This window comes from Musca domestica, unplaced genomic scaffold, assembly GCF_030504385.1.
Source record: "Musca domestica strain aabys unplaced genomic scaffold, Musca_domestica.polishedcontigs.V.1.1 14, whole genome shotgun sequence".
Lineage (NCBI taxonomy): Eukaryota > Metazoa > Arthropoda > Insecta > Diptera > Muscidae > Musca > Musca domestica.
This window is the reverse complement of record NW_026712192.1, coordinates 16,168,474-16,194,988: the sequence shown is the minus strand read 5'-3', so window position 1 is coordinate 16,194,988 and position 26,515 is coordinate 16,168,474. Positions and strand designations below refer to the sequence as shown.

Genomic DNA, 26,515 nt, shown 5'->3' with positions numbered 1-26,515 from the left:
TGCAAATCGGTTCAGCCGTTTTCAACTGATTCCGTTACCAACAAACAACAATTGATTTTTATATATATAGAAGAAGATAACGGAAAAATAACACAAAGTAGTGTTTCGGAATGTAAAATTGTTTATTGCGATAACGGATTTTTTCTTTTTTATTATTTCTATAAAATTGCAAAACTAGTAGATTCTTCTAAGATCTGGAACTGAGCAATATCATTTTTGGAAGACTGGACACATAGGGTCCCAATATACGGTAATAATTTCCGGGAATAATCTGGGACAAAACCTGTTTATTTACAAACAATAAAACCTAAGGTGCTTGTTAGAATATCTGCGCCAACATATAATCAAAAAAAAAGTTAAATAGTATCACTCGGGTTTGCCGACAGATGTATGCCCCCAGCATTGGATTATGATTACTCTAAGTATTGACCCTCTATTGAGAATGTTCAGAAGCAGTTGGTCAATATTGTCCAATTCGTATCTGATCTAAGTCTGATATACATATTACAACGTGATATATTCGGAATATATCGACTACTTCTTATACTTTATATGGGATATGTGCAAATCTTTGGAAGTTGTGGAAATATGCATGAGGTTGTTATGTGCGCATATGCTCGGCATACGATTAGGCCATCCGACTGTCACAGAGACTTCCAGGGCTAGGGATCTCAACCCGCCAATCGAATCCAACACACTAACATTGAAAGGGGACTTTACTACAATTGCTCTACTCTACGATATACAAAATAGGAGTCATCATACAGGGATCTCGGTGGATCGATCCCACACTCGCCCACCCTACCTGGATCCAGTATTTCCATTTCTTGCGTTTCTCTGAATCCCCTTAAACCACACGCTTCGAATCACACACTTACTTCATACCACCTTCCCCCCAAGTTATACAAATTTAGCAACACATATTAGTATCTACTGTTTACAAAAGAATCATTTTTAATTTTATTAAAAAAAATAAGTTAGCTTTAAATATTTTCTTAATTTTTTTCTCTACTATTTTTTTTCTTACACTAAAATTGACAAACTGTATGGTATAAAAAAAAACAAATTAAGAATAATACCGGGCTTTCTTAAATCTATGGCTTTAATTACTCGGTAGAAACCAATATATTATCCTTTGCCTTGCTTTTCCCGCGCAATATTCACGCGTCTATACGAAATTACTAGCCACCTAAAAGAGCTCTCTTAACTGGCCTAATTGCCGCTAAAATTCCACGGCCTAAACTATCAGATCGAATCACAAGGACTCAAGATAATTTTACTGTAACACCTCCTAGCCTTTGAAAATAAACGCGGTATTTTTCCCTTACAGATTGATTATTACTTAAATCCTAAGAACTATAACCTATCTTATTACCAAATTTTTATACTGAATATTATAATTTTTTTTTCTCGAAATTTATGATTATTAACTCTTTTTTTCTTTTCTTTTAGTTCCAAAAAAGGAGACAGCAAACTTTATGGACGTCACATATATATAAATATATCAAGGACAACACAACGGTAAGACACCTTTTACCTGAGCAGTGATTTATAACGTTATTGATTAATTCTTCTTATCTCCCCTTCCAGTTTACGCTTCTTTCCGGAGGAAACAGATTTTGAACGCCAGGCAAACCCTCAAATGAAGCTGGACTTGTTGACTGGTCCTTTTACACTGCCGGCGTTCTGGGCGGGATCAATAACAGGCACAGCAAAAAGCTCAAAGTTGCAGCTGGCCAGTTTACAATTCAAATCTCCACACCCTCAATGTAACTTTTTTTGGCTTTTTTCTCCTGTGGACAACTTGCCACTACCTTGCGTTACCAAAAAGAAAAGGCAATTTCCCGCCGTTGTGCTGACCAAAACCGGACAATTTTCGGTGCTTCCAAAAAAGCTTGATACACCACCGGAATATTCCTGTTGGAGCAACACACATCACATATAACAACACATTACTCAACAAACCATTGTTACAAACTACTTACACAATAAAAAAAAATCGCAACACACAAATTAAATTTTTCCACTTCTGCACTGCTCTCTAGCTAAGTTTCACCGGTAACGTCTTATTCTTAACTTTGGCTTTTCTTATGCTCGCAGCCTTTTATACCCCTCTTCTCAGTGAATCCCGCCAGACGCTCATTTTCCACGAAACACCATTTTCCTAAGCCATTTTCAATTTTCATTCCTTTTTCTTTTCAACTGTCAATAGCCATTTTTTTATTCTATTGTGAATTCTCATTTCAGCTCACCCCGGAGTAGTAGTAGGTTCCCACCTACTCAGCAATCATAGGGCTGCCTAGTCACTTCGTAGCCTGAGTCACCCTGTCATTCACTACCTTTATAATACTCTTTAACTCAACCCTGTTCGAGCCTAATTTCGTACGTAGCGAACCCTAACAAACCATTTCCGGCATTTTGATCCCATCGCCACCCAGACTACACACCCCGCAGAAATTACAAGCAAATTGAAATCTCGAAGCATCCTCACCATCCTCACTAAAAACCCAAGAAAACTGAGCAAATCCATTTGAGGACCAATTATGGGATGCACTACCAATAGAATTGGGATAATTTCTGCGGTGGTTGTGGACAGGTTTTGCCAAAAAAACCCGGCCCCATATATTTGTTGCCTTTTTGCGCCGAATGTGAACGGCCTGCAACAAAACTTCAACTTCGGCCAGAAAATCGAGGACGGAGGTGATGTGCACGGCCGCATTACTCATTTACGTGGGGACATCCCACTCCCTGAAGGTCTCATGCCGGGCATAAGCTCCGAACAGCAGGCTGGTCAAAGCCCTCCCCCTCATGCTGGTAAATATCCCCCATCGAAATAGAACCACATAAATTAATTTATTTTTCTAATCTGTCCATCAGATCTGTGAAACATGTCTTGCTGGTTCGCCTGATAATTCTCGATCCGACACCCTGAAATTATCGTGTCACTATCAAACATCGATCGAGTTCCCCTATAGCAGGTCAACATTTGGGAAGATCAAAAACGCTCATAAATTTTAAAATACGCATTCATTCATTTATAAAATCCCGCATTCAGTATTTCTACTAAGACAAGCTCAGAGGAACGGATGGGATTTATCGGCCCACTCCTTTGGGACCTTCACTACAAAAAGGTAAACATCCGGAACAACCCAATAATTCTATCAACCCAAGACCTTGTGTGGAGTTGGAATATATTTGTCCTCTCCGGCGGATCTACACTGGTAATACCCACCAGCTTTCAATGAAAAATTCTCCGATTCCATCAAAATTTCACACATTCTTCTTGGTTATGGATATAATCTTCAAAGTTGGAATCTATACGTACTTTGATACACAAATAATTTGATCAAATTATTGAAATCATGGTACAATAAAAAAGTAAGGTAGAGCTAAAAGCTGATTACAATTTTTTTTCCAAGTGTGCCCGACTTCTGTCATTATTGTGTATTATTTGTTTTGAAAATAAAAAAAATATTTTCAAGGTCAATGTTTGGAAAAACGAACACTGCGTGGCCGGCGTTCAAAATATTACCCTGTTTTGTCCTGGAATTGAAGGATTAAACAGTTTGGATCACATTTTTTAAAAAAAAATCCGTGCGTTCAATAACGCATTCAAAAAATAACAACAATTATCAAAACATTTTGTCGCATACAATTTTGACAGAAAGCGGGCATAGCCCTAGGAATGTATTTCGGTACTTTTTGTTTGTTTTGAACATTTAATAACTTTCATTCCTTAATAGGTGGTGAAACATTTTGCATGCGGAAATATTTGTGCCTATGCCTGTCTTGTCGTCGTGGTTGCCGAAGAACGGATTTTATATGCGGTATATGCTGATGTGATTGATAGGTAAACAAATACCATAATCGTGGTGTCTACGTGATTGTCTGGTAGAATGTAGTTTTATGTATGTTCGCTTTTTATGTATGGGAATCTTTCATTAATTTATGCCGGAATAAACCAGATTGTGCTATTTTTATCGCCACCGGGGGTGTTTAAGTACATTTTTTTTTTCAAATTTGTATGTCGCGTAGAATATTTTGTAAAAGAAATTAGACAGCTGTGATAAACGTGAAACTAGAGTCTGATTAACTTGAATTACCCAATTAGGGGAACAGATCAGCTGATATTTTTGAACCTTAATACGAATGAATTCAGTACGAAGGTGATTTTACTATCGTATTTAGTTTCCTCAGACACATTTTCTATGTTTTGTTTTGATTCATTCGATTTTGAATTAAACCATTGCTGATAAATGTGATATAGAATTGGTAACAAATGTGAAATAGTTTTTGAGAGTTATTTTAGAATTCTTTTTATAAAAATTGAATTGGGAAAGGGGATTGAAAAGACTTTCTTTTCCACTTATCTTTTAAGATCTTTTGCATGACAGATTCCAATCGCCTTTCCATTTAGATCTTCGAGAGAATACATATTATTTCCTATGGGCTTTACTATACGACACTTCGTAAATTTCCGGGCAAACTTAGCATTAAAATTTTTCCCAAAATCGCTAAGAACATAGTTTCTTTTATATACCTCTTGACCCGGAGAGAAAATAATCGTACGAGCCCTTGCGTTATACCTTTTTGCGCTTTGTTGATAAGCCTGATGCATATTCTGTCTAATTTTATTTCGGATTAGTTCCATCTTGTCGTTACGATCTAAATGTATAATTTCATGGTCTGCCAATGAGTGGAGCTTCCGAGCTAATTTATAATCTGAACCATGGGTATACATACTATGACCAAACAGCGCGAAAAATGGCGTTACACCAGTTGCAGTATGAATCGATGTTCTTAAGGCGCACTCTATGTCTGTTAGATACAGGTCCCAATCTCTGTGGTCATTTTCTAGATATGCCCTAATCGCCGCCAATACTGATTGATTGACTCTCTCAGATGCATTCGACTGCGGAGCATATGGAGCTGTTTGGATATGATTGATTCCATATGTTTCAATCATGTCTTTGAAAGTTTTAGATACGAACTGTGCCCCATTGTCGGAATGTATCGTCTCGGGTACGCCAAACTTACGAAATATATCCTCAACCATAAATTTTACCACATTGGAAGCTGTTGCCTCTTTCATTGCCTTAAGAAATGTAAATTTGCTAAAGTGGTCCACCACTATAAATATAAAGGCGTTGCCACTTTTAGACCGGGGGTATTTCCCGAGGAAGTCAACGTAGAGTTTCTGGAAGGGAAGATTTGTCACGACTTCATTTCCGATCTGAGGCTGAGTATTTTCATTAGTAGGCTTTGTCTCTTTGCAAACAGTACATTTAGACACGTATTGCCTAACCTGGGATACCATTAGAGGCCAGTAATATTTTTCTCTTAAACGAAAAATGGTTTTTGATATGCCTCCGTGAGCTGACGTAGTTTTATCATGGGCTTGCTCTATTAAAGAATGGGTCAAAGACTCTGGGACCCACAATTTCCACTGAAACTCTTGTGTTTCTGGGTTATAGGACTTGTGATCTCTTTTAAATACCATATTGTCGACAATCTTTAGATCGGGGAGATTCTCCTTTTTATTTGCTATAATTTCTCTAAGTTGTTTGTACGAATCACTTTCAAACTCGGTGGTCTCGAATTCAAAAACCCGATTCATGTCTATTTCGTCGGCATTGGGTAGGCGGGATAGCATATCGGCGACAACATTTTCCTTTCCTTTTCGGTGCTCGATTTTGAAGTTAAATCCCTGAAGTTGCAATGACCAGCGAGCTAAACGACCACTGAGGTCCTTTAGACTCATCAGCCATTGTAAACTAGCGTGATCTGTTATCACGGTGAATTCCATTAGCTCCACGTAAGGACGGAAAGTTTTGATAGCCATCACCGCCGCCAAGCATTCCTTCTCTGTCACGCTATAATTTCTCTGACACTTATTGAGTTTTTTCGAATAGAAAGCGATCGGATGTTCATGTCCTTCGGCATTCAGCTGAAATAGAACAGCGCCGATGCCATATTCCGAAGCATCACATTGAATAAAAAAGGGTTTGGAAAAATCTGCGTGGCGTAACACCGGTGCGGAAGTTAAGGCCCTCTTTAAGTTTTCAAATGCCTCCTTTGCCTTTTCCGTAATTACGAATTTGGGTGATTTCTTCAGGGTATCAGTAAGGGGAGCTGAAAGTGACGCGAAGTCTTTAATAAATCTTCGGTACCATCCTGCTGTACCCAGAAAACTTCTCACTTCCCTAGCACTTTTGGGAATTCTAATTTTTCGAATTGCTTCTACTTTTTCGGGGTCAGTACGCAACATGCCTTCTCCAATAATAAAACCCAAATATCTCAACTGACGAAAACAAAATTTTGACTTGGTTAACCCGATTGTTAAATTCGCTCGGTCAAGGCAATCGGCTACTTCATTCAATAGACGAAGATGCTCGTCGAAATCACTTGAAATAATCAACAGGTCGTCCAGGTACACAAAGACATTCTCCTTGAGTCGTTGAGGAATGACTTTGTCCATCAGTCGACATAACCTTTGTGCAGCATTACACAATCCAAACGGCATCACACGGAATTGATACAATGGACGACCTGGGACCGTAAAAGCGGTGTACGGCTTGCTTTCTTCGTCTAATTCGATTTGCCAGAACGCATATTTAAGATCCACGCTGCTAATGTAATGAGTTTCATCAATGCGACTTAGTATTCCTTCAATGTTTTGCAGGGGGTATGCGTCCTTGACCGTGAGCTTATTTAACTTTCGAGCATCCAGACAGAAACGATTTTTTCCGGGCTTTCGTACGATAGTTGTACGATTGCTCCAAGGGCTTTCACTTTCCTCAATAACATTAAGTGCTAACATATTATCGACTTCTTGGTACGTGATAGCTTGAACCGCTGGAGACATTGGATAGTGGCGGTCTTTAACCGGTTCCGCACCTTCCACGAGCTTAATCGAATGCTTTTCTAAACTAGTACAACCTAGCCCATTTTCTTCAAAGGTCTTGAATTTTTTTACTATGCATTTTAATCGATTCTCTTGATCATTTGTTAACTCGTGAGGGTTGAGTTTGTAGTCGGGACCCGTATCAGTCATATCCCTGAAAACTTTTTCTATATTAATTTCAGCAGCTCCTATCACATCAGGGGCTAATTCGAATGTTCGCCAGAAGTCTATTCCAAGATATAGTTCTTGTTCCAATTGAGGACATAGATACAGTGTCATAAATTTTTCCTGCTCTTGGTATTTTATGATGGCTTTAAATTTTCCTAAAACATTATACTGTGTACCTCCGGCGGTGGTTACCCTGCTGGACATTGGTATAATTGGAATGCCAAGTTCTTCTATTATCTCTCGGCAATTTTTCCCTAACATAGTAACCGAAGCGCCGGTGTCTAGGAGCCCATTCATGATTTTTCCTTGCATACTGATTTCCGAGAAAACTCTGGGATCTGAGGCAATACCAGTTACTCTCGAAATCGTTTCTATCAAATATCTTCGCTGCTCACGCCACTTCTTGGATTTTTGTCTCAATTCAATAATTTTTTTCGGGATTACAGTAAACTCTGAGTTAAAAATTCTCTCCTTGACCTTAGCATAATTTCTTTGGCGATCTTCTAATGGAATGTAATGCCTCTGACCTGCAGAAAAATTTTTCGATTCTACACTACTCTTATCTCTAAATATATTATCGTTGTTTTTTATTAAAATTCGGACGTTTTTGGGTGCTAATTCTTCCGATTCACAGGGTTCTCTGACGGGTGTGTTTCCCCTGTCACTTCCACACCCCTTCGGGAGTTTCCCTGTTGACAGACAGGACACTTTGGGGTTACTGTGTCCGGCTTCCCACACCTATAGCAGAACAATTTCCGGACTTCTACTGGACAGTCCATAAAAACATGCCCCTTTTCTCGACAGTTCCAGCAGATAATTGGGACTCTAATTTGGCTTTGTATCCGGATAGCTGACAGCTCTTCACCAATATTCTCCTCCGGTACTTCTACAGGCTTTTCATAAATTTCATCATATATTTCATTTACTTGGCGGATAGGTCGCTGGGGGAACGTTACAGCTCTATTTTCGCGCCTAGGGAAATTTCTCTCGGCTTCAATACATTCTATTCGTAGCTGTTCAACCGACGAAATGGTCATCTGATATACATGTCGTTTTATATCTTCACGTATATTTCCCCTTAGGATCTTAATCATTTCGTACTCGTAAATAGGTTGAAGTAATCTAGATCGCAAAATTCCCATCTCGTGAAAATAACTATTGATGCTTTCATTTGGCCTTTGTTTCCTTTCTAACAAATCCCTGAGTATGTCGAATTTGGATTGTGGGGTTTGATACTGGCTTATCAGCGCTTCTTTAAGACCCACCCAATCGGTGTAAACATTACTTTGTCTATGCAGCCAATACCATTCTCTGGCTTGACCAGAAACCAGAAAGGCGAAATCCCTCAACACTTCAGACCATGGAATGTTATATTGAGCCTGCATGATCTCTAACCGCTTAATAAAATCCATAACTCTTAAGCCTTTCGGGTCACCACTGAAATTTAAACCAAGTTTATCAACTCGTATTCCTAGTGGTTCCACTCTAAACGTATTCGTTATCGGGCCAGTAAATTGATCTGATAATGGAGTTTGACTGGCACTCGGAAATTGGATAATTGGTGGCATATTCCTATTTACTGCGTCATTATTATTGTTTGACGTCGGATTAGCATTACTATTTGTAATAGAATTAGAGGCTACTGTGGCCGTTGGGGGGTACAATTAATTGTTTACGCACAGTGTCGGATAGTTCTCTCATGCCTTTTGATAAAGAATCTATCATTTTCTTCACATCAGATATTTCTGTTTCGACCATTTTTTTAACTTTATCTTCCAATGACTTCTGGACAGACGCTGCTTCATCTTGTACTAGTCCATGTAAGTCGGAAGTAGTTGGACCATTATTATTCAAATTATCACTCACTGTTGGCACATGATTGGTATTCTGATCTCTTCGCATTATCGTGTCTGCTAGATCGATAAATTGCAAAGCACTCATATTCCTATCCTCATTCGCCATTTCGTCCGACCCTATTCGTCTTTGCTTACTCTGCTCTGGAAAATAAGTCGATCGGTTTAGGTCAAAATTTTCGGGTCTGCCTCTCTTATTTCTTTTACTATTGCGGGTATTGTAGATCATGACCTATACCCAAAATTTATCTTCTCATTTGCTATCAATTGAATCTCGGACGAAACCTTTTCTTGTAAGTAAGTTTTAAATTCAGTTAACCTTTTTTTCAAATATGAAACATCGGCAAAACAAATACTTTTTATAAATACATTCGATTACAATTACACATACAAATTTTCAAATTTGACAATTACAACATAGATCTACGGGGGAAGTGTAATTTTCAGAAGCAGTGTGTGTGTGGTTTTTTTTTTTTTTTTTTTATTTATTTTATTTTTTTTTTTTTTTTTTTTTTTTTTTTTTTTTTTTTTTTTTTTTTTTTTTTACTGTTTTTAATAATAATTTTAGTGCCCTTTATGAGGTGTATGACTTTTCCTTTAGACATTCTTATTCTTCTCATAAATTATAGTGCTTCGTTAACTTCGGACCCATGACATATCTATTACATTTTATAAATGAAAGCTCAGGGTTTTTATATGCAATACTTGGATTTTTGCATCTCTCAGATCAAAATCGCTATTGCTGCTACTCGAAGTACTTATTCCCGTCTATAATTTATTTGGGTTATTTCACAAAAACAAATTTTAACAGTAGGATTCTCAATACAAATTGTTTTATTCCAGCTCGGAATTACAAGCTATTGATTACACCCTACTTAGAACAGTGGAGAAAACGTTCCCATAATATATTTGATATAGTAATATCGCACTTCGTAACCCATCTCTCTAAAGTTCGGATGCATACTAATATCACAGAATATTATTTGTCAAAAACATTTTCTTTTGTCTATTTAAAATCTACTAGCATTCTATGGCTGTGTGCGTCGATATTATTGCACAGAGTTACTAACCTAATATCACAGTTTACAACGGCCATGTTTGAGTCGCCATTTTTTACAGTGGTATTAGGTACAATAAAGCTTTATTTTAGAATATTGGGCGCCATCTCTGTTATGTGTGCATATGCTCGGCATACGATTAGGCCATCCGACTGTCACAGAGACTTCCAGGGCTAGGGATCTCAACCCGCCAATCGAATCCAACACACTAACATTGAAAGGGGACTTTACTACAATTGCTCTACTCTACGATATACAAAATAGGAGTCATCATACAGGGATCTCGGTGGATCGATCCCACACTCGCCCACCCTACCTGGATCCAGTATTTCCATTTCTTGCGTTTCTCTGAATCCCCTTAAACCACACGCTTCGAATCACACACTTACTTCATACCACCTTCCCCCCAAGTTATACAAATTTAGCAACACATATTAGTATCTACTGTTTACAAAAGAATCATTTTTAATTTTATTAAAAAAAATAAGTTAGCTTTAAATATTTTCTTAATTTTTTTCTCTACTATTTTTTTTTCTTACACTAAAATTGACAAACTGTATGGTATAAAAAAAAACAAATTAAGAATAATACCGGGCTTTCTTAAATCTATGGCTTTAATTACTCGGTAGAAACCAATATATTATCCTTTGCCTTGCTTTTCCCGCGCAATATTCACGCGTCTATACGAAATTACTAGCCACCTAAAAGAGCTCTCTTAACTGGCCTAATTGCCGCTAAAATTCCACGGCCTAAACTATCAGATCGAATCACAAGGACTCAAGATAATTTTACTGTAACACCTCCTAGCCTTTGAAAATAAACGCGGTATTTTTCCCTTACAGATTGATTATTACTTAAATCCTAAGAACTATAACCTATCTTATTACCAAATTTTTATACTGAATATTATAATTTTTTTTTCTCGAAATTTATGATTATTAACTCTTTTTTTCTTTTCTTTTAGTTCCAAAAAAGGAGACAGCAAACTTTATGGACGTCACATATATATAAATATATCAAGGACAACACAACGGTAAGACACCTTTTACCTGAGCAGTGATTTATAACGTTATTGATTAATTCTTCTTATCTCCCCTTCCAGTTTACGCTTCTTTCCGGAGGAAACAGATTTTGAACGCCAGGCAAACCCTCAAATGAAGCTGGACTTGTTGACTGGTCCTTTTACACTGCCGGCGTTCTGGGCGGGATCAATAACAGGCACAGCAAAAAGCTCAAAGTTGCAGCTGGCCAGTTTACAATTCAAATCTCCACACCCTCAATGTAACTTTTTTTGGCTTTTTTCTCCTGTGGACAACTTGCCACTACCTTGCGTTACCAAAAAGAAAAGGCAATTTCCCGCCGTTGTGCTGACCAAAACCGGACAATTTTCGGTGCTTCCAAAAAAGCTTGATACACCACCGGAATATTCCTGTTGGAGCAACACACATCACATATAACAACACATTACTCAACAAACCATTGTTACAAACTACTTACACAATAAAAAAAAATCGCAACACACAAATTAAATTTTTCCACTTCTGCACTGCTCTCTAGCTAAGTTTCACCGGTAACGTCTTATTCTTAACTTTGGCTTTTCTTATGCTCGCAGCCTTTTATACCCCTCTTCTCAGTGAATCCCGCCAGACGCTCATTTTCCACGAAACACCATTTTCCTAAGCCATTTTCAATTTTCATTCCTTTTTCTTTTCAACTGTCAATAGCCATTTTTTTATTCTATTGTGAATTCTCATTTCAGCTCACCCCGGAGTAGTAGTAGGTTCCCACCTACTCAGCAATCATAGGGCTGCCTAGTCACTTCGTAGCCTGAGTCACCCTGTCATTCACTACCTTTATAATACTCTTTAACTCAACCCTGTTCGAGCCTAATTTCGTACGTAGCGAACCCTAACAAACCATTTCCGGCATTTTGATCCCATCGCCACCCAGACTACACACCCCGCAGAAATTACAAGCAAATTGAAATCTCGAAGCATCCTCACCATCCTCACTAAAAACCCAAGAAAACTGAGCAAATCCATTTGAGGACCAATTATGGGATGCACTACCAATAGAATTGGGATAATTTCTGCGGTGGTTGTGGACAGGTTTTGCCAAAAAAACCCGGCCCCATATATTTGTTGCCTTTTTGCGCCGAATGTGAACGGCCTGCAACAAGGTAACAGATATAGCTGACCGAAGTATTCCGTTTTCATGTAATGCAGAAGGGAATCGAACATTTATATCCAATTTTATGCGAAATCATAAATTCCGATAAATTACATATTCATGTCAGATTTCTGATTAAGAGAAATATTTAGATGTAGCAAGTTGTAAAGAATCGCCGACTTGTTTCGCAAGTTATGACATATATAAGTACAAATTGTGACCCTTTGTGGGTAAGGTTGGCAGATGTATATCATCTGCACAACATATCTTGTGTTAGCTAAAATGTTTGTATGTAGGAAATTTGAGGAGATGGATGGATTGATTTGGATGCTTATTTCGATTTCTTTGAGCATTTTGGTTTTCAAAATCTTGAACCCTATGTGGGCAAGGTACCAAAAGATATGGTGCGATCTCTACCATCTTTATAATAGATCTTGTGTTGACGGAAATATTGAGATGTATCAAGTATGAATGAAATCGTATGCTTTTTTGCGTTGTAAGAGCTTCATGGTGAAGGTACCAGAAGGAGTGGACCGATATGTCCCATCTTCACATCCCATCTGATTAAATATTGTGTGTAATAACGTGTGTAATTTAAAGAATACCAAATGCTTACATCCGAGTTTATGAACTTTTTGGTTATTCAAAATTTAACCCTTTGTGGGGGAGGTGCCATTAGGAATGGTTCGATCTCTACCATCTTTATAACAGATCTTGGGTTGATGTAAATATTGTTGTGTTAAGTCTGAATGGAATCAGATTTTCTGTGCAGTGAATTTAAAAATGTTGACATTTTGTGGGGGAAGTACCGGAAGGAGTGGACCGATATTACCCTTCTCCGAACTTGATCTAAGTTAGAGAATAATATTACAATATACCAAGTTTGGATCAAATCGGATACTCCCTTCGCGAGCCAGACAGGAGGACGGATAAAGCTAGATCGACCCCAAATGTCCTGAAACGTTATGAAACCGTTATTTCGATGAGGCACGTTTTGGTCGTATCAGCTATATGGCTGAGGGTATAACTAGCCATATGGCTAAGGGTACAATAAATAAGGAAATATATACAACAATTTGTGTTCGTAACAATGGCTAAGTACACATTGTGCCTGGCAATCAAAAGATCCGTCAGTTCAAAATTTCATAAAGGGCGAGATGGATATATTGATCTTCTGCGTACAATTTGATCTCTCTTTCAGTAATAATTTGAAATAATTGGGATAGATTTGGCTAGGCTAGACATGGGGTCCTATCCCAAATTTTCTTATTTTCTTTTTCTCTCTTATATATCTCTCATATCATAGGAGAGATATAGAAGCGAGAAGGAGTAGAAAAGATTTATAGAGGGAGGTGTAGTTGGGAGGGTGGTGGTTGTTTATTTGTTAATGATTTATATCTCCCACCTGCCAAATAGCTTATATCTCTTGTTGGATAACATGGGACGACATGCCTACAATAGTCAGGAACACTATACTGAAGTGATCAGTCAGCATGCCCACCACGATTCTTAGATCAGACCTACTATGTTATAGAAGGGAGCTCGTTCTTCTCCTCGATATTACCGGCCTTTTAGCTTTGGATACCCAAACGTTTTTCAAATAAATAAGCAGTTAAGTTCAGCCGCGGCGAATATCCTCACAATTTCGAAAGTAAGATAACGGGGTTTTAGTGGTTTTTAGAATTGGTCGGTAGCTGTGGCCTACTTTATAGTAATGAATATTTTTGTAAAGATGTTTTTAATTTACATCCTATTTATTTTTAGGTAGTGATATAAGAACTCAATGCGCAAAACACATTTTATATTTTGATGGAGAAGTTTTGTTTTATACATTATTTTATAAAATATAATTACTATAACATTAAAATATGGTATGACATTTACAGGTACTTTATTATATGAGAAGTTATTGAAGGAATAGTTAAAAAACCAAACAAGATTCATAATTAAAAAAAGAAAAACTTTTACTAATCTGTGGAATTTTATCCACAAAATTTACAAAGCAAATTTTCCTACAAAATTCTACTAATTCACATAACAGCTTCAGTTTTTTTTAGGACTTGTTGTACTTGTAACAGGTTTATTAGTTTTACTTTTTAAACATTCATTGGGATGCGCTTTCCTACGATGATGATATAAATTAGAACTCATTCGATATGTTTTCGGACAATGGGGACATTGATACAAATTTTTGCCCTCGTGCGATGCCATATGTTCCCGCAAAACTTTGGGAAGTTTAAAAGACTTGTCACAAATTGTGCACTTGTGTTTACGTTCGAGAATATGCACTAATCGCTTATGACTATTTAAAGCTGTTTCGGATTGGTATTTTTTACCGCACTCGCTACAAATGTGTGTGGTTGATCCATCGTTATGACGAAACTGTTTGTGGCGTTTAAGACTTGTATGAGAATAAAGCTGGACATTACATTGATCACATGGCCACTTAGGTTTCTCAACACCCTGATGCTCCAATAGATGTTGTTTGAGAGCGTATATGCCGTGTATAGTCTTACCACACAGCTCGCAAACTTTGTCGACGTTATGCACCAGATTTTCGTGTACTTTTTTACGTTGTTCCGTCGAAAATCCCTTGCCACATATGCTACAGGCGTACTCACGTTCGGTCTTGTGCACATCCATGTGAATACGCAACTTTGTTTTGTTCGGGAAACATTTTTGACATACACCACATTCAAATGGTCTAATTTTTCCCCTTTCGGAATGTAAGTCACGCATATGTTTGGCCAAGTTGCGACTATTTGTGCTGCATTTGCCACAAACTTTACACTTAAATGTGCTGGGATCAAGATGTAGCTGTATGTGTTCATAGACATCACACCGCTTGGAAAATTTGCGTTCGCAGCAAGTAATATAGCATTTCTGACCCGGATGGTGTATACGAAAATGTGTTCGCAGCAGTCCAAATGTGGTTGTAGTAATGGAACATATTACACATTCCAATGATGGTTTCCACTTGGCAATTATTTCATCTATATTCAATACTTCACTTGAATTAGAATCTTCTGCGCCGTGCTCTATGTTTTCTTTTTCAATTTTCCGATTTTGCTTTTCTGTTTTTGAGTTTGTACCTTTCCTGAGACTCTGTTTTCTCTTTAATTGCAGTGACACTTTATCGTCATCTATTCCTAGGCAATATTCATCTTCTTTAGAGTCATCCATTTGCCCTTCATTTGCTGTGCCATTTTCAATTGTTTGACTGTCCAAGTTGTTTTCTTCCAGGTCATTTTCACATTCATCATTTAGAGCCTCTCTTGCAATTTCCCTAAGACTTTCTTGTAAATCCTTATGTGCATTTTGTATGACATTTTGGAATTCGTAGAAATCATTTATTGTATTCCAGCATGCAAGACAAACAACATTGGATTCTTTGTCATCCTCCGCATTTAAAAGCTATCAATTATAATAACAGATTATTTGGCAAGTTACTAAAGTAATAAGGCCCATAGGAACATACCACTGGATCGAAGTATTTAAATGTAATATCATAAAAGGCTGTTTCTCCACCACTTTTATTGAACAACTCTTTATACGCCGAAGATAAAGTAACACATAGACAGCAAAATTTTTCCTCGGACATGTTTTTTTATTTAGATTTCTTAAATATAATTGACTTTGTTGAGATTAATAAATAAATTTTACTGTAAAAATTAAATTGGGTTAAAACTAAACATTACTGCGCATGTTTGTTTTGCAGTGAAGGGGTGGGAATATTATTGTAAACATAACATTTTCCATTTAAGGGTTACATTGTAACGTCGGAGTAATCCTAAGTAGGTCAAACATTGTCATCAACATAGTTTGCTCATTCATGTGCTAATCTTTTCCAGCTGGCTAAGAAAAGCAGTATGAAAGCTAAATAACTCTCATGGAAGAGTATAGCATACATACTCCACCACTCTGTGCTTCAAGATCTTGTATATTTATGCGTTTATATGCAGCATACAAAAGGGGATGGGATATATTTATCTTTATTTGAATATCGATTATACTTCATATCAGAACTAGTCTTAATCCATTTCCGATTAAAGATATGGGTATTATGGTATTATTTGGGTATTACAATTGCGTGTGTTTGTAGAAGAAAGTTTTAAACCCCGTCGAAAGATAGAACATCATATGAATATCTTTAGGTTCTTTATATGATAAAAACAAGTAAAAAGCTGTATGTTAGGCTGGCCCGAACATTGAATAACCTCCACCATTGGCAATTTCCAAAAAAAAAAAAATAAACCGTTAAAAATTCTATTAAAATCTTAAAAATACCAAATGTAGTCGTTATATTAGGGTCTATACGACAACGTGGACATGCATAGGCAAATTTTGTCATAAGCCATTACAATATTCAAATGCGAAACTTAAAAAAACAAGATACGGAATATACGGAGGTATCTTTATGGGCACTATAGGAGATATATTATATGGGGACTATACCAAACCGTGGACCTGCACGAACAATTGTCTGTCATGGGCTGTACCATCCATTACGAACTTCAAATGCTAAATTACCAAATGCCAAATTAGCAAGTACCAAATATGGGGAGGTACCGTTATATGGGGGCTATAAGAAGACGTAGACCTTCACAGACAATTTTTTGTCTTATGCTGTAGAATCCATTACGAACTTCAAATACCAAATTTGAAACCATTCCGATGAATAATGTCGCTAAAATCATCAAAATACCGAATATCGGGAGGTACCGTTATAGGGGGGATATACGAAGACACAGACAATTTTCTGTCTCAGGCTGTAGTATCCATTACGAACTTCAAATACCATACCATAATAACAATTTAATGTCTTAAGGTAAGGTCACATTGAGCAAATATTTGACGAAAAAGTTCAAATATAGGCAAAATTAACTAAGCTAAACCTGGAAAAACTTTAAGCCAGCTTGGTGTAAACTCAAATTTCTTCTTAAAAATATCAAAAATCGATGTGCATAAAGAGTTGTTTGGTATGAATATTCGGCTTAATATAATTAAAACTCAAGGAACAAATTGAGTTTAGTTCAAAATGGCGGAAAATTCCCCTTGGGGTCTTGAGCACAGAGTTTTCCACCATCTCAAGATAACCTCAATTTAGGCCCAATATTACCACAGGAACCCCTCGGGGTCCTAAGTACGATGAGGTAAAGTTCTACTAGTGCCTGATATATTCCAGTGTTTAAGAGCAATCAATGCGATATGACTACTTATGTACAGACCAGAGCACAGGCTAAACCTCCTTTTAATATTTCAAGTTTTTAGAAGGTTATCAGGTTTTGTAATCTCCGGAACTAGGGCTTCATATCGTCACCCATTGGTTGGCCTTATAACCACTGGAAATATACCAAGAACTAAGAGGTCTAGTCCTATAACTGGACTAGTATGGATTTCCCCGGAAATGTATATCGCCGTGCTCAAGACTCCAAGGGGAATTCAACCTACCCACACCGTACTACGTTCATAAACATTAATACCCCGAATGTAAACACACATATATTTTACAAAATAACTTTGTAGATTTTATTTATATAAAAACTAGTCCACAAATTTAGTTTTCACCGACAGTACGGATAATATCGGAATCGCCAGCATCGGTGATGGACATGGTGCACACACGGAAGTATTTACCGCAGGCAGTACCCAAATCGATATTGGTACCACTGTAGTGTTGAACTTCAGTCTTGGCCAACATGGCGTAGTATTCAATTTCAGATTTTCTATAAAGAAAAAAATAATATATTCATTAATTTTACATGGCTTGCAAATGCAAAGCTTATAGATGGTTTTAATTTTTCATCAGAAAGAGTCTCTAGTAAAATATGTTTCAACATAACATTGTCTGCATAATACATTCATCATAAAAATAAATGATCCTTTTCATTTTTGTCTTCGTTTGAAACTCAAACAACAACTTACTTGTATACAATTAACGCAACAGGAACCCGATGAAGTCTTGTAACACATTTCGAAGATGCTTTTGAATAGTATCTTGTACAATTCTGCACACGCATTAACAGAGAGTGCCTCAGCAACAACTACAACTGCATTTGCTTTATGAGGAATCATACTTCTCAGTCTCGCAAGACTCCATATGGTTCCCGCAGCACAATTGCACTTAGGTAAGTAGTGATTTTGTTCCAAAAACTTTGCAATCAAGTCTTTGATCCACTATCCAAATTTCTCACCTCAAGGCAGGAGTGTTGGTGGCAATGAGTACCAATTTAGCTTTGCCTTGACGCAAAGTCTTCAAGGTTTGTTTGTAACCCAAGCAGAATTTGCCAGATTTCATCACCAAAGCCAATTTGGAGTTGATGGAATCCAAAGCCTTTTTCTGTAATCGTATGAAATAAATAAGAGGTTAGAGACAATTCTCATAAAAACACGTGTAAAGTAAAAACTTACAGTCTTCTTGACGGCAACCATGTTGATTAGTTCTTATGTTTTAATTGATATAAAATCAATGACAGTTCTATTGAGAAAACAAAATAATTCATTAATTTATAATAAAAAAAAATATTGTTTAGTAAAAAAAAATGCACCCACCTCCAACGACGGATACTGGAAAAAGAAAGAAATAGTGCCTCGGCAACGGAAGTATAAAATTGTCAAAATAACACTCAGTGTTGATTTTTGTTTGACAGTCTATTTCTATTTGCCAAAACTGATGCGCGACGTTATGCATGACGTACATACGTTCTATATTTTTAAATGATAATATGTACTTACACGTTTCCATGGAATAATATGGGATTTCGTTTGATAGTTTCTTTAAATGATTTGAACAAATTCAACTTAGAAAGAATGCATATTCATTCATAAAATATGTGTAGGCGCCGACATACTAGTAGAAGAATACAGGTAGATGCATCAACGCTTCAAATATAAGTAGATTTTTATATGTTTTTTATACCGCTTCCTTCGGAGTGTTTAAACAATTTTTGCAAATTTAAATAATTTTCCAATTAACATTTCAATTTCAAAATAGGTATGACAGTTCATTGTCCCAGCTAATGTTGTGCCCGCTTCTTGTCAGAACTATTAAAGTCAGATGCAAAAAGTTTTGATTTATTTAATATTTTTAAAATGAGTAAAACAGCACAAAAGATAAATGAAATACGTGGATTTTCCTTTTAAAAATGATAAAAACTGTTCAATATTTCAATTACATGCCAAAGCCGATACATTTTTTTTAATATGCGCTTCGATATGTACCCCTCTTCCCATCATTGATTTTGAAAAAAAAAAAATGTTTTTATTTTTCAAAACAATCAACCATGGTAGAAAAATACAGGTAGATGCATCAACGCTTGAAAGCATTGATATGTCAAAAAATTTTAAATTTCTTTTTAAATACAAGTACATTTTTATATGTTTTCTTATACGACATCATTCCCGTTTTTCAACAATTTTTACAAATTTAAATAATTTTTCATTCAACATTTTCAATTCCAAAATTGGTTTGACAATTCATTGTCCCAGCAGCTGTGTCGATGCGTCTACCTATATTCTTCTACCATGCAATCAACACATGAAAAAAATTGATAGAAGTCTGGCACACCCCGAAAAAAAATTTCAATCAGCTGGTAGCTCTACTTGACATTTTTATTGTACCATGGAAAACATGTATTTTTGAAAAAATATTACAATTGGACTAATTTCAAAACAAAAAAATGTACAGGTTCTTATATTATGCTCTGTTCCAGAACCTGCAAAAATATACTAATTTTAATTTATTTTATTATTATTATTATTATTATTATTATTATTATTATTATTATTATTATTATTATTATTATTATTATTATTATTATTATTATTATTATTTATTTATTTATTTATTTATTTATTTATTATTTTTTTTTTTTTTTGATATTTCAAAGGGAAAATCTTTTATAATAGTAAAAAGTTTTACATTCTAGCCATTCTGGAACAGACCAATAACTCATGGTAGAAGAATACATGTATATGCATCATCGCATTTTTAAAATGTTTTGTTAAAAATAAGTAGATTTTTATAAGTTTTCTTATACGACGCAAATCGGGGGTTATTTAAATATGCATTAAAAAAAATTTTGTCAAATTTCAATAATTTTTCATTCAACATTTTCAATTTCAAAATCGATTTGACAGTTCATTGTCCTAGCAGCTGTGTCGATGCGACTACACGACTATATGTGTTCTTCTGCTGTGTAATAACTGCAGAATTCAAAGAATATCAGTGTTTGCATAATACATTTTTTGAAAACTTTATCCAAATTGAAAAGAAAAGGAATAAAGCGATTATTTTATCTCAAATTCAAAGAAAAGGCGTTTTTTCACTTTGCTATTGTGGCAAATTTTACCTTTTTAAAATGTAGGGAACAAATCCATTTTATCTATAAAACCAAATAAGGACGATATGATCAATCACAACCAATACTGCAAACACTCAAAAATTTATTGTAGCAATCCCAAATTCAGTTTCATTAAATATGGTGGTAAAAAGTAGGCATATGTTGCCAAGATAAAAAACAATATATTTTTGCCAAGTATGACACGAAAATAAAGGTAGATTAAAGCAACCTCCTAAATATTATTTTTGTGTCGCCCAAAACCCGTCAAAAAAACTTAATAAAAATAAACTAAAATAAATTTAAATTCACATGGAATAATCATTTATATTTACAACCAAACTTAACCAGAAAGTTTGTTCAAATTCATAGGAGCAAGGGAGAATGTAACTATGTACTAGAGTCTTATTGTTTCAAATATGCGTTTATAGTACGCTAATATTGTTTATTTTAAACATTTCCACCAATTTTGTTTATTGGGGATGAACTAGAAAACATGAATTGAAAGTTTAGGGTTTTCACAAAATGTAATCCAAAATAGAAAGACAATAAGTATGTACGATGACTTTTCTAGTAAAAATTACCTAGTAAAGTTCCCTGAGAAAATTTCACTCTTACGTTCAAATATTGCGGTAAACCCTAGAAAAAGGGTTGTTTCTAACAATGAATGTATTAAACTTTTAAATTGTTGAGGAACTGAAATCAAAATTATAATTTTTGTAATGAAAAATAAGTTATTCATTGGAACAGAGCAATATTTTATTAAAAGCAACCTTAAATTATCAGTTTTGTATATGGCACTGCGATATACGGAAACAGAACATGATGATTTTATTTTATTACATACATTTTATTGATATTTCTCATTTTTATATAAAAAACGTGTTTTTAACACGGCACAAACAGCTTCGAATTTACTAAAAAACGCAAAAAGTTCTTTGTTTTTTTGGAAATTTCTGTTCATCATAACATGTAGAGAAATTGCAAAACTAGCAGATTCTTACAGGTTTTGGAACAGAGTACACGTATATGTTAGGACGCAAAAAAATTGCAATTGGAAGGCTGCAATGTTCGACCTGGACACTTTACATCTTTTTTAACCATTTAACTTATTATATAATTAAAAGTCAGCATACAAGATTTCTGAGAAATTCTAATACATTTTTCTATTTGTTTATTATCTTGTTTTGTTCCTATTTATATTAAATCGAATATACACAAAATACTAAAATTTTTCTTAAATATCATAATATATGTGAACATGTACCATTGCATACAACTAAAGGAAAATCCAAAAAGGTTATCTTAATAAGCTACCATTTAATACCATCATTATCTAAGGCATTTAATAAATCTTTAATATTACGATAACCTTGTGTGGGTTGTGTTCTTTCGAGATCTTCTTCGTTCGTCGTTAACAGAATGCTGCTCCAGCCAGCGTTACGTGCTCCCTCATAATCCATGGTGTACATATTTCCAATATGTAATGCCTCATTGGATTGTATATTGCATTTATTTAAGCAGGCGTCATAAATTTCCTTATGCGGCTTTTCAAAACCCACGTCATACGATGTCATTATAAAGTCAAATTTCTCATCCAAATGTATCTCTTTTAACACCTGCCTCAGACTGGGGTCAAAATTGGATATTACACCGATTTTCTTGCCACTATTTCGCACCCTATCAATTAGTTCAACTCCGCCATCTATGTGACTATAACACTCCTTTGTACGATAGATTCGAACTAGTGTGTTTGCAACTTCTTGTAGTTTTTTAGGGTCGATGTCGGGCTTAACGCAAAGAAAAATATTTTTTACAAGAGACGTCCACCATTCTTGCCAGGTGAAATTTGGCGTGTTGTAACCCCAGTTCGGATGCAATTTCTTCATAGCTTTGAATTCGCGTTTGAAACACGCCTCCATGGCACTTTGGTCTATGTCGGTGACTCCCAGTTGAGCAGCTGTTTTGGCATATTGCACTGCAGGTGGTTTACTAAAACGTACCAATGTATCGGTGATGTCGAATGTTACCAAACGAAAACGTTTTAAGTTGTCTATTAATCTCGTCGTATTGGACATTATTTTGATTATTTTGCCCCGCTCTGCCTTAAAGTATTATGAAATCCTTTACTCTCCTTCTTCCTCATATGTCCAATTGTGTTTGTTTACCTTTAGGTAGGTTTTCGTAAGTCTAAATTTGCCTAATTGATTACTCGGCGCAAAAATGTGCGGTAGAAATCGCATCAAATTGACACTACATTTCGAAAGATTTAGAAAAATGGTTGCATTAAAAGTACTCCCCTTTTCCTAATCATGCAGATCGTGCCATAAAATAATTAATTTTTAATAAGTATATCAACAAGTATCCTTTTCCAAAACAACAACTCATTTGATATTTCCATCAGAACTGTATGTCCCTATTTTACAACTGTGGTCGTTTTTACATAGCATAGAAACAGCTGTACATGCAGTTCAGTGTAGTGTCGCTCAGTTTATGCCATAAACAATAGGTGTACTCGCTAATTTGCTGTTTGTGTATTTATTAGTATTTTTTTGTCAAAATTGTCATTAAAATAAAGCCTATTGAAAGATCATAACTTAAAAATATATATCGGCTTGTATTGCTGGATGTCGAAGGTAGTAGTTGCTGAATTCTTAGCGAAGAGGTACTAACAACTTGATAATGGATGGAGATGGAGAGGTTCCGTGTAAGAAGTCTAAATCTAGTACGGTGTCCATAACACCAACTAAGGAAGATGTGGCATCTGACGATAAGGACGTCAAACCGAAGGATGTAAATATAACCAAGACCACATCAGATGCTTCGTCACCAACTACAGCCGTAACTGCGAAACGACCCAAAATCTCTTGTAAAAATCCCAAATTCAGTTACATTGAACCTGGTGGTAAAAAGTTTGTTTGGAAATCCTTAAAACAAATTGTTACACAAGAAAGATCATTACCATGGCCGGATGATGTTGTTTTGTGTATGTATAAAAAGTGCCAATTGACTAGATATTATTATATACTTATTATGAATTACAGATAATTCCCTAAATGCGCCACCATCTTTAAAACCTGCCAAGAAGTATTCCGATATTTCCGGATTGGAAGCACCTTATACTGACCCCCAAACTAAGCTACATTATCACAATGCCGAAGAATTTCGTATCATAAGAACTTTGCCATCGGATATTATACAAGGATATTTGGCACTCAGAGGTGCTACTAATATTGTCGGTTAATAATAAAATATATTACTATTAGAATAGGCAGTAAGGCGTAATAAAAAGAGTTTAAGTATTTTCCAAACAAAAGCAAAATAATTTTCATTTAAAAATTAACACGAAATCGCAATAATATAGTGAGCCTTAGTCTTTAGCAATCTAGGACAGTTATTCATAACATTTCTTTAATCTTCAACTAATGTTTTAATGGTATTTATTAACGTCTATTAAAATTATAAAATTGTAAATAATTTGTCATATATAGGTATGCAGCAACAAAAATTTTTGATTTATTTTTTTCCTGGGTTTTGAAATTTAACTTACTGTTGTCTTAAATTGAAAATAATTGAAATAATTTTTCGATTATCTTTTATTTTGTTGTATTAAATGAAATAATATTAAACTAAATTTATGAAACATAGAGTACACAAATAACATTCTCATTGATTTAATGAATTAAAAAATGGTAATTAAAGCAAAGACTCCATACAATAGGGCACAGGGATAGGCGATCAAAACTTGTTGATGATCCATTGAGTAGGCCGTAACAAAAAGCTTAGATGCTGACAACGAACACCATAGTATGCACACACCAGCAACAATTAATCCGATTGTTCCTCTGAAAATGTAAAATATACTTTAATAAATAATTCTTTGTCAATTTGTTAGCACATGTCCAGAATTATCTATTTGACATAGCGCCACTCTTTTAAACTAGAGCTTGAATCAAATTTTACTACATTTACTTACTGTATCGTTATCAAGACATTAACCCCTGATAACACCACCATGGGTAGTAAACAATAACCCAAAACTGAGACAACTGCACCAAATGTTACGTTTGCTTGTGAAGCCATAAGGCTTAGCAAACAATAGAATGCAATACTACCCATAACTCCAATGCCATAAATATAAGAAAATGTCACTTTGCCACTCTGAAAGGTAAATTCAATGTGGAAAACGTTTATTTATAAAATTTGTTTCGTTGTTGATCTCTAGCGAGGCACTTACCAAAAGTAAAAATCCACCCAATGCTAAACAGAAGACTAATGGACCAGCCATGTCAGTATCCTGAAGTATTTGTTGATCGGCTCCACGCATGGGATTCAAAACAGCCAATGTCTGTGAATAAGAAAAATTTAAGTAAATACTAAGCAATAAAAACCACGTAATCAAAAAAAAAAGTTTAGAAAATGATCAGTTTCTTAAAATATTTAATAAGATCTTGGATAATTTGTTGCAATTGATCAGCCCTTTACCAATTAATAATCAATGAAAGTTATATATCGGAAGGAGTCACTCGTTTTTTTAATAATACTGGTTTTTGAAATTATCTGTAGTCTAAAGGCTAATTTGGTCAAGTAACGTGAAAACTCAATTTTCTAAGTCAATTTAGGCATTATTTAACTTTGTTAAGAAGAATCTAATGGTAATAATACAATTTGTTTTATTAATATTACTGTAAACAAAAGGAGCTGTCCAGCAATGATTCGTCATATCTAAGGTCTAGGTCCGAGATCCCTTTAAATATTTTCGATATACGAATTTACCTTTTGAAAAATATGGTTAGGATTTATACCCAACTCCTCCAACAATGGTGGTTCATCTTCAAACTCATTTCCGGTATTGCCACCGCCTCCAGCTTTAAAGCCCTTATCGTTTTGATCGTATGGATTTGGTGCATAGGCATTTGGATCGTAAAATGAACTCATGCCACTGTTGTTGGTATTGGGATAATTCATATCATAATTTGGGGGTACATTTGTTGGTGTATTTTCAAAATTCTGAAAATTTCTGTAAGAAAAATACATTTTAAATAACATAGTGTGGATGATGGCAACCACAACTTACAATTCTTGTTCGAACTCCGGCATATCAAAGTTGTATGAATTATCACCGCTCGTGTAAAAGTCATTGGGTCCACCAAAATTAGCCATTTTGTGATTGTTTATAGAATAACACCTTAAACTAAGCTTAGGGAAAGGAGGTTTTCCTTTTTATTTTTTTCTATTTCAATCAGAAATCCACGAAAGCAAACAAGAATTTGGATGTAGGGATGACAAGGTCGATTTTTGAATATGCATTTATATGACGGATAACAAAGTGCTAGCAATTGCTTTGTCGGCGGCATGTTACTGAATCAGCGGCGTCATTTCGCATCATTCAGGGAGTTCACACATTCCAAGTCAAAAAAAAAAAACGTTAAAAATATAATAACGGGTTCATACATAATTGTGCACAATAATGTTTTGGGATTGAATATATACCCAACATACCAAAAATAAATGAAACTATAATACAGCTTGAGAACAATATTATTATTAATAGTTGATTATAAACAATCATGATTTCAACAGACAGACTGACATCGTTAAATCGACTTAGAATTTTATGGTGATTATGAATATATATACTTTATGGGGTCTACGACAAATATTTAGGGATGTTATCAAACGGAATTACAAAGTTAATGCAAACGTGTGATAGCAAGAATTATGAGTCATATGTAAAATGGCTATTTTGACATACACACCGATGAAAAATGTTCATAGAATAAAGGTGTGGGTAATAAGCAGTTTGAAGTCCTGGCATGAAATATTTTGTGACACATCATAAAGCGATGCTAGACCCACGCTCGAACCCTGTCACCGTTTTTCATTATAATTTGACATTAATATGCCATCTTCTAATGAGTCCATTCATTGAAAGGACCACATATACTATATCTAGGGCAATAAATACATCTAGGTAATGCGTGTGTATAAAACAAATGCTCATGAGAATGTTCAATTGAATTG

General features: G+C 35.3%; 6 protein-coding genes and 2 long non-coding RNA genes across 13 annotated transcripts; 2 read left to right on the top strand and 6 right to left on the bottom strand.

The window, feature by feature from the left end:
• Positions 1–931: 931 nt before the first annotated feature.
• Positions 932–2,124, bottom strand: LOC131801124 (uncharacterized). The gene is made up of 2 exons (XR_009341714.1): positions 1,986–2,124; positions 932–1,917 (listed from the first exon to the last, which is right to left on the bottom strand). It is a non-coding gene; the product is annotated as an uncharacterized LOC131801124 (long non-coding RNA).
• On the top strand, positions 1,393–12,014 carry LOC131801122 (uncharacterized). 6 transcript variants are annotated; one of them, XR_009341709.1, is made up of 6 exons: positions 1,400–1,521; positions 1,591–2,814; positions 2,878–3,378; positions 3,744–3,850; positions 10,948–11,016; positions 11,086–11,413. XR_009341709.1 is itself a non-coding variant. In XM_059119233.1 (5 exons), exons 2-5 carry the CDS (start codon positions 3,087–3,089, stop codon positions 11,438–11,440), a joined length of 576 nt encoding a protein of 191 aa, XP_058975216.1. In that variant the 5' UTR covers positions 2,413–2,814; positions 2,878–3,086; the 3' UTR covers positions 11,441–11,513. The 6 variants fall into 6 exon arrangements, 1 of the variants encoding a protein (XP_058975216.1); XR_009341708.1 differs by having other exon boundaries at positions 1,403–1,521; positions 2,878–3,383; XR_009341711.1 differs by lacking the exons at positions 10,948–11,016; positions 11,086–11,413 and adding an exon at positions 11,743–12,014 and having other exon boundaries at positions 1,399–1,521.
• On the bottom strand, positions 9,120–11,619 carry LOC131801123 (uncharacterized). The gene is made up of 2 exons (XR_009341713.1): positions 11,481–11,619; positions 9,120–11,412 (listed from the first exon to the last, which is right to left on the bottom strand). It is a non-coding gene; the product is annotated as an uncharacterized LOC131801123 (long non-coding RNA).
• Positions 12,015–14,032: 2,018 nt separating the features above from the next.
• LOC101900718 (zinc finger protein 501) lies at positions 14,033–15,812 on the bottom strand. The gene is made up of 2 exons (XM_011293159.3): positions 15,631–15,812; positions 14,033–15,566 (listed from the first exon to the last, which is right to left on the bottom strand). Exons 1-2 carry the CDS (start codon positions 15,751–15,753, stop codon positions 14,196–14,198), a joined length of 1,494 nt encoding a protein of 497 aa, XP_011291461.3. The 5' UTR covers positions 15,754–15,812; the 3' UTR covers positions 14,033–14,195.
• Positions 15,813–17,655: 1,843 nt separating this feature from the next.
• Positions 17,656–18,791, bottom strand: LOC101899351 (large ribosomal subunit protein eL30). The gene is made up of 4 exons (XM_005180944.4): positions 18,705–18,791; positions 18,564–18,630; positions 18,347–18,492; positions 17,656–17,878 (listed from the first exon to the last, which is right to left on the bottom strand). The coding sequence occupies exons 2-4, from the start codon at positions 18,582–18,584 to the stop codon at positions 17,710–17,712; spliced, it is 336 nt and encodes a 111-aa protein (XP_005181001.1). The 5' UTR covers positions 18,585–18,630; positions 18,705–18,791; the 3' UTR covers positions 17,656–17,709.
• Positions 18,792–21,642: 2,851 nt separating this feature from the next.
• LOC101900541 (rhythmically expressed gene 2 protein) lies at positions 21,643–22,771 on the bottom strand. Its single transcript, XM_005180951.4, has one exon. It carries the CDS (start codon positions 22,567–22,569, stop codon positions 21,805–21,807), a length of 765 nt encoding a protein of 254 aa, XP_005181008.2. The 5' UTR covers positions 22,570–22,771; the 3' UTR covers positions 21,643–21,804.
• Positions 22,772–22,968: 197 nt separating this feature from the next.
• LOC101900367 (INO80 complex subunit C) lies at positions 22,969–23,923 on the top strand. The gene is made up of 2 exons (XM_005180950.4): positions 22,969–23,477; positions 23,536–23,923. Exons 1-2 carry the CDS (start codon positions 23,174–23,176, stop codon positions 23,733–23,735), a joined length of 504 nt encoding a protein of 167 aa, XP_005181007.1. The 5' UTR covers positions 22,969–23,173; the 3' UTR covers positions 23,736–23,923.
• A 146-nt stretch (positions 23,924–24,069) lies between these two features.
• Positions 24,070–25,798, bottom strand: LOC101899173 (protein YIPF5 homolog). Its single transcript, XM_005180943.4, has 5 exons — positions 25,569–25,798; positions 25,268–25,511; positions 24,729–24,839; positions 24,468–24,652; positions 24,070–24,336 (listed from the first exon to the last, which is right to left on the bottom strand). The coding sequence occupies exons 1-5, from the start codon at positions 25,652–25,654 to the stop codon at positions 24,174–24,176; spliced, it is 789 nt and encodes a 262-aa protein (XP_005181000.1). The 5' UTR covers positions 25,655–25,798; the 3' UTR covers positions 24,070–24,173.
• Positions 25,799–26,515: the final 717 nt, after the last annotated feature.

Coding starts and splice junctions, on each gene's coding strand:
- LOC131801122 (XM_059119233.1), top strand. CDS start 3,087: ATGGGATTTATCGGCCCACTCCTTTGGGACCTTCACTACAAAAAG. Junction 3,132..3,743: donor GGGACCTTCACTACAAAAAG/GTAAACATCCGG, acceptor ATTCCTTAATAG/GTGGTGAAACATTTTGCATG. Junction 3,851..10,947: donor TATGCTGATGTGATTGATAG/GTAAACAAATAC, acceptor CTTTTCTTTTAG/TTCCAAAAAAGGAGACAGCA.
- LOC101900718 (XM_011293159.3), bottom strand. CDS start 15,753: ATGTCCGAGGAAAAATTTTGCTGTCTATGTGTTACTTTATCTTCGGCG. Junction 15,567..15,630: donor TTAAATACTTCGATCCAGTG/GTATGTTCCTAT, acceptor TATAATTGATAG/CTTTTAAATGCGGAGGATGA.
- LOC101899351 (XM_005180944.4), bottom strand. CDS start 18,584: ATGGTTGCCGTCAAGAAGACT. Junction 18,493..18,563: donor TGGTTGCCGTCAAGAAGACT/GTAAGTTTTTAC, acceptor ATACGATTACAG/AAAAAGGCTTTGGATTCCAT. Junction 17,879..18,346: donor ACCAACACTCCTGCCTTGAG/GTGAGAAATTTG, acceptor TTTTCTTTATAG/AAAATCTGAAATTGAATACT.
- LOC101900541 (XM_005180951.4), bottom strand. CDS start 22,569: ATGTCCAATACGACGAGATTAATAGACAACTTAAAACGTTTTCGTTTG.
- LOC101900367 (XM_005180950.4), top strand. CDS start 23,174: ATGGATGGAGATGGAGAGGTTCCGTGTAAGAAGTCTAAATCTAGTACG. Junction 23,478..23,535: donor GCCGGATGATGTTGTTTTGT/GTATGTATAAAA, acceptor TATGAATTACAG/ATAATTCCCTAAATGCGCCA.
- LOC101899173 (XM_005180943.4), bottom strand. CDS start 25,654: ATGGCTAATTTTGGTGGACCCAATGACTTTTACACGAGCGGTGATAAT. Junction 24,840..25,267: donor CTAACCATATTTTTCAAAAG/GTAAATTCGTAT, acceptor TCTTATTCACAG/ACATTGGCTGTTTTGAATCC. Junction 24,337..24,467: donor AATGTCTTGATAACGATACA/GTAAGTAAATGT, acceptor TTACATTTTCAG/AGGAACAATCGGATTAATTG.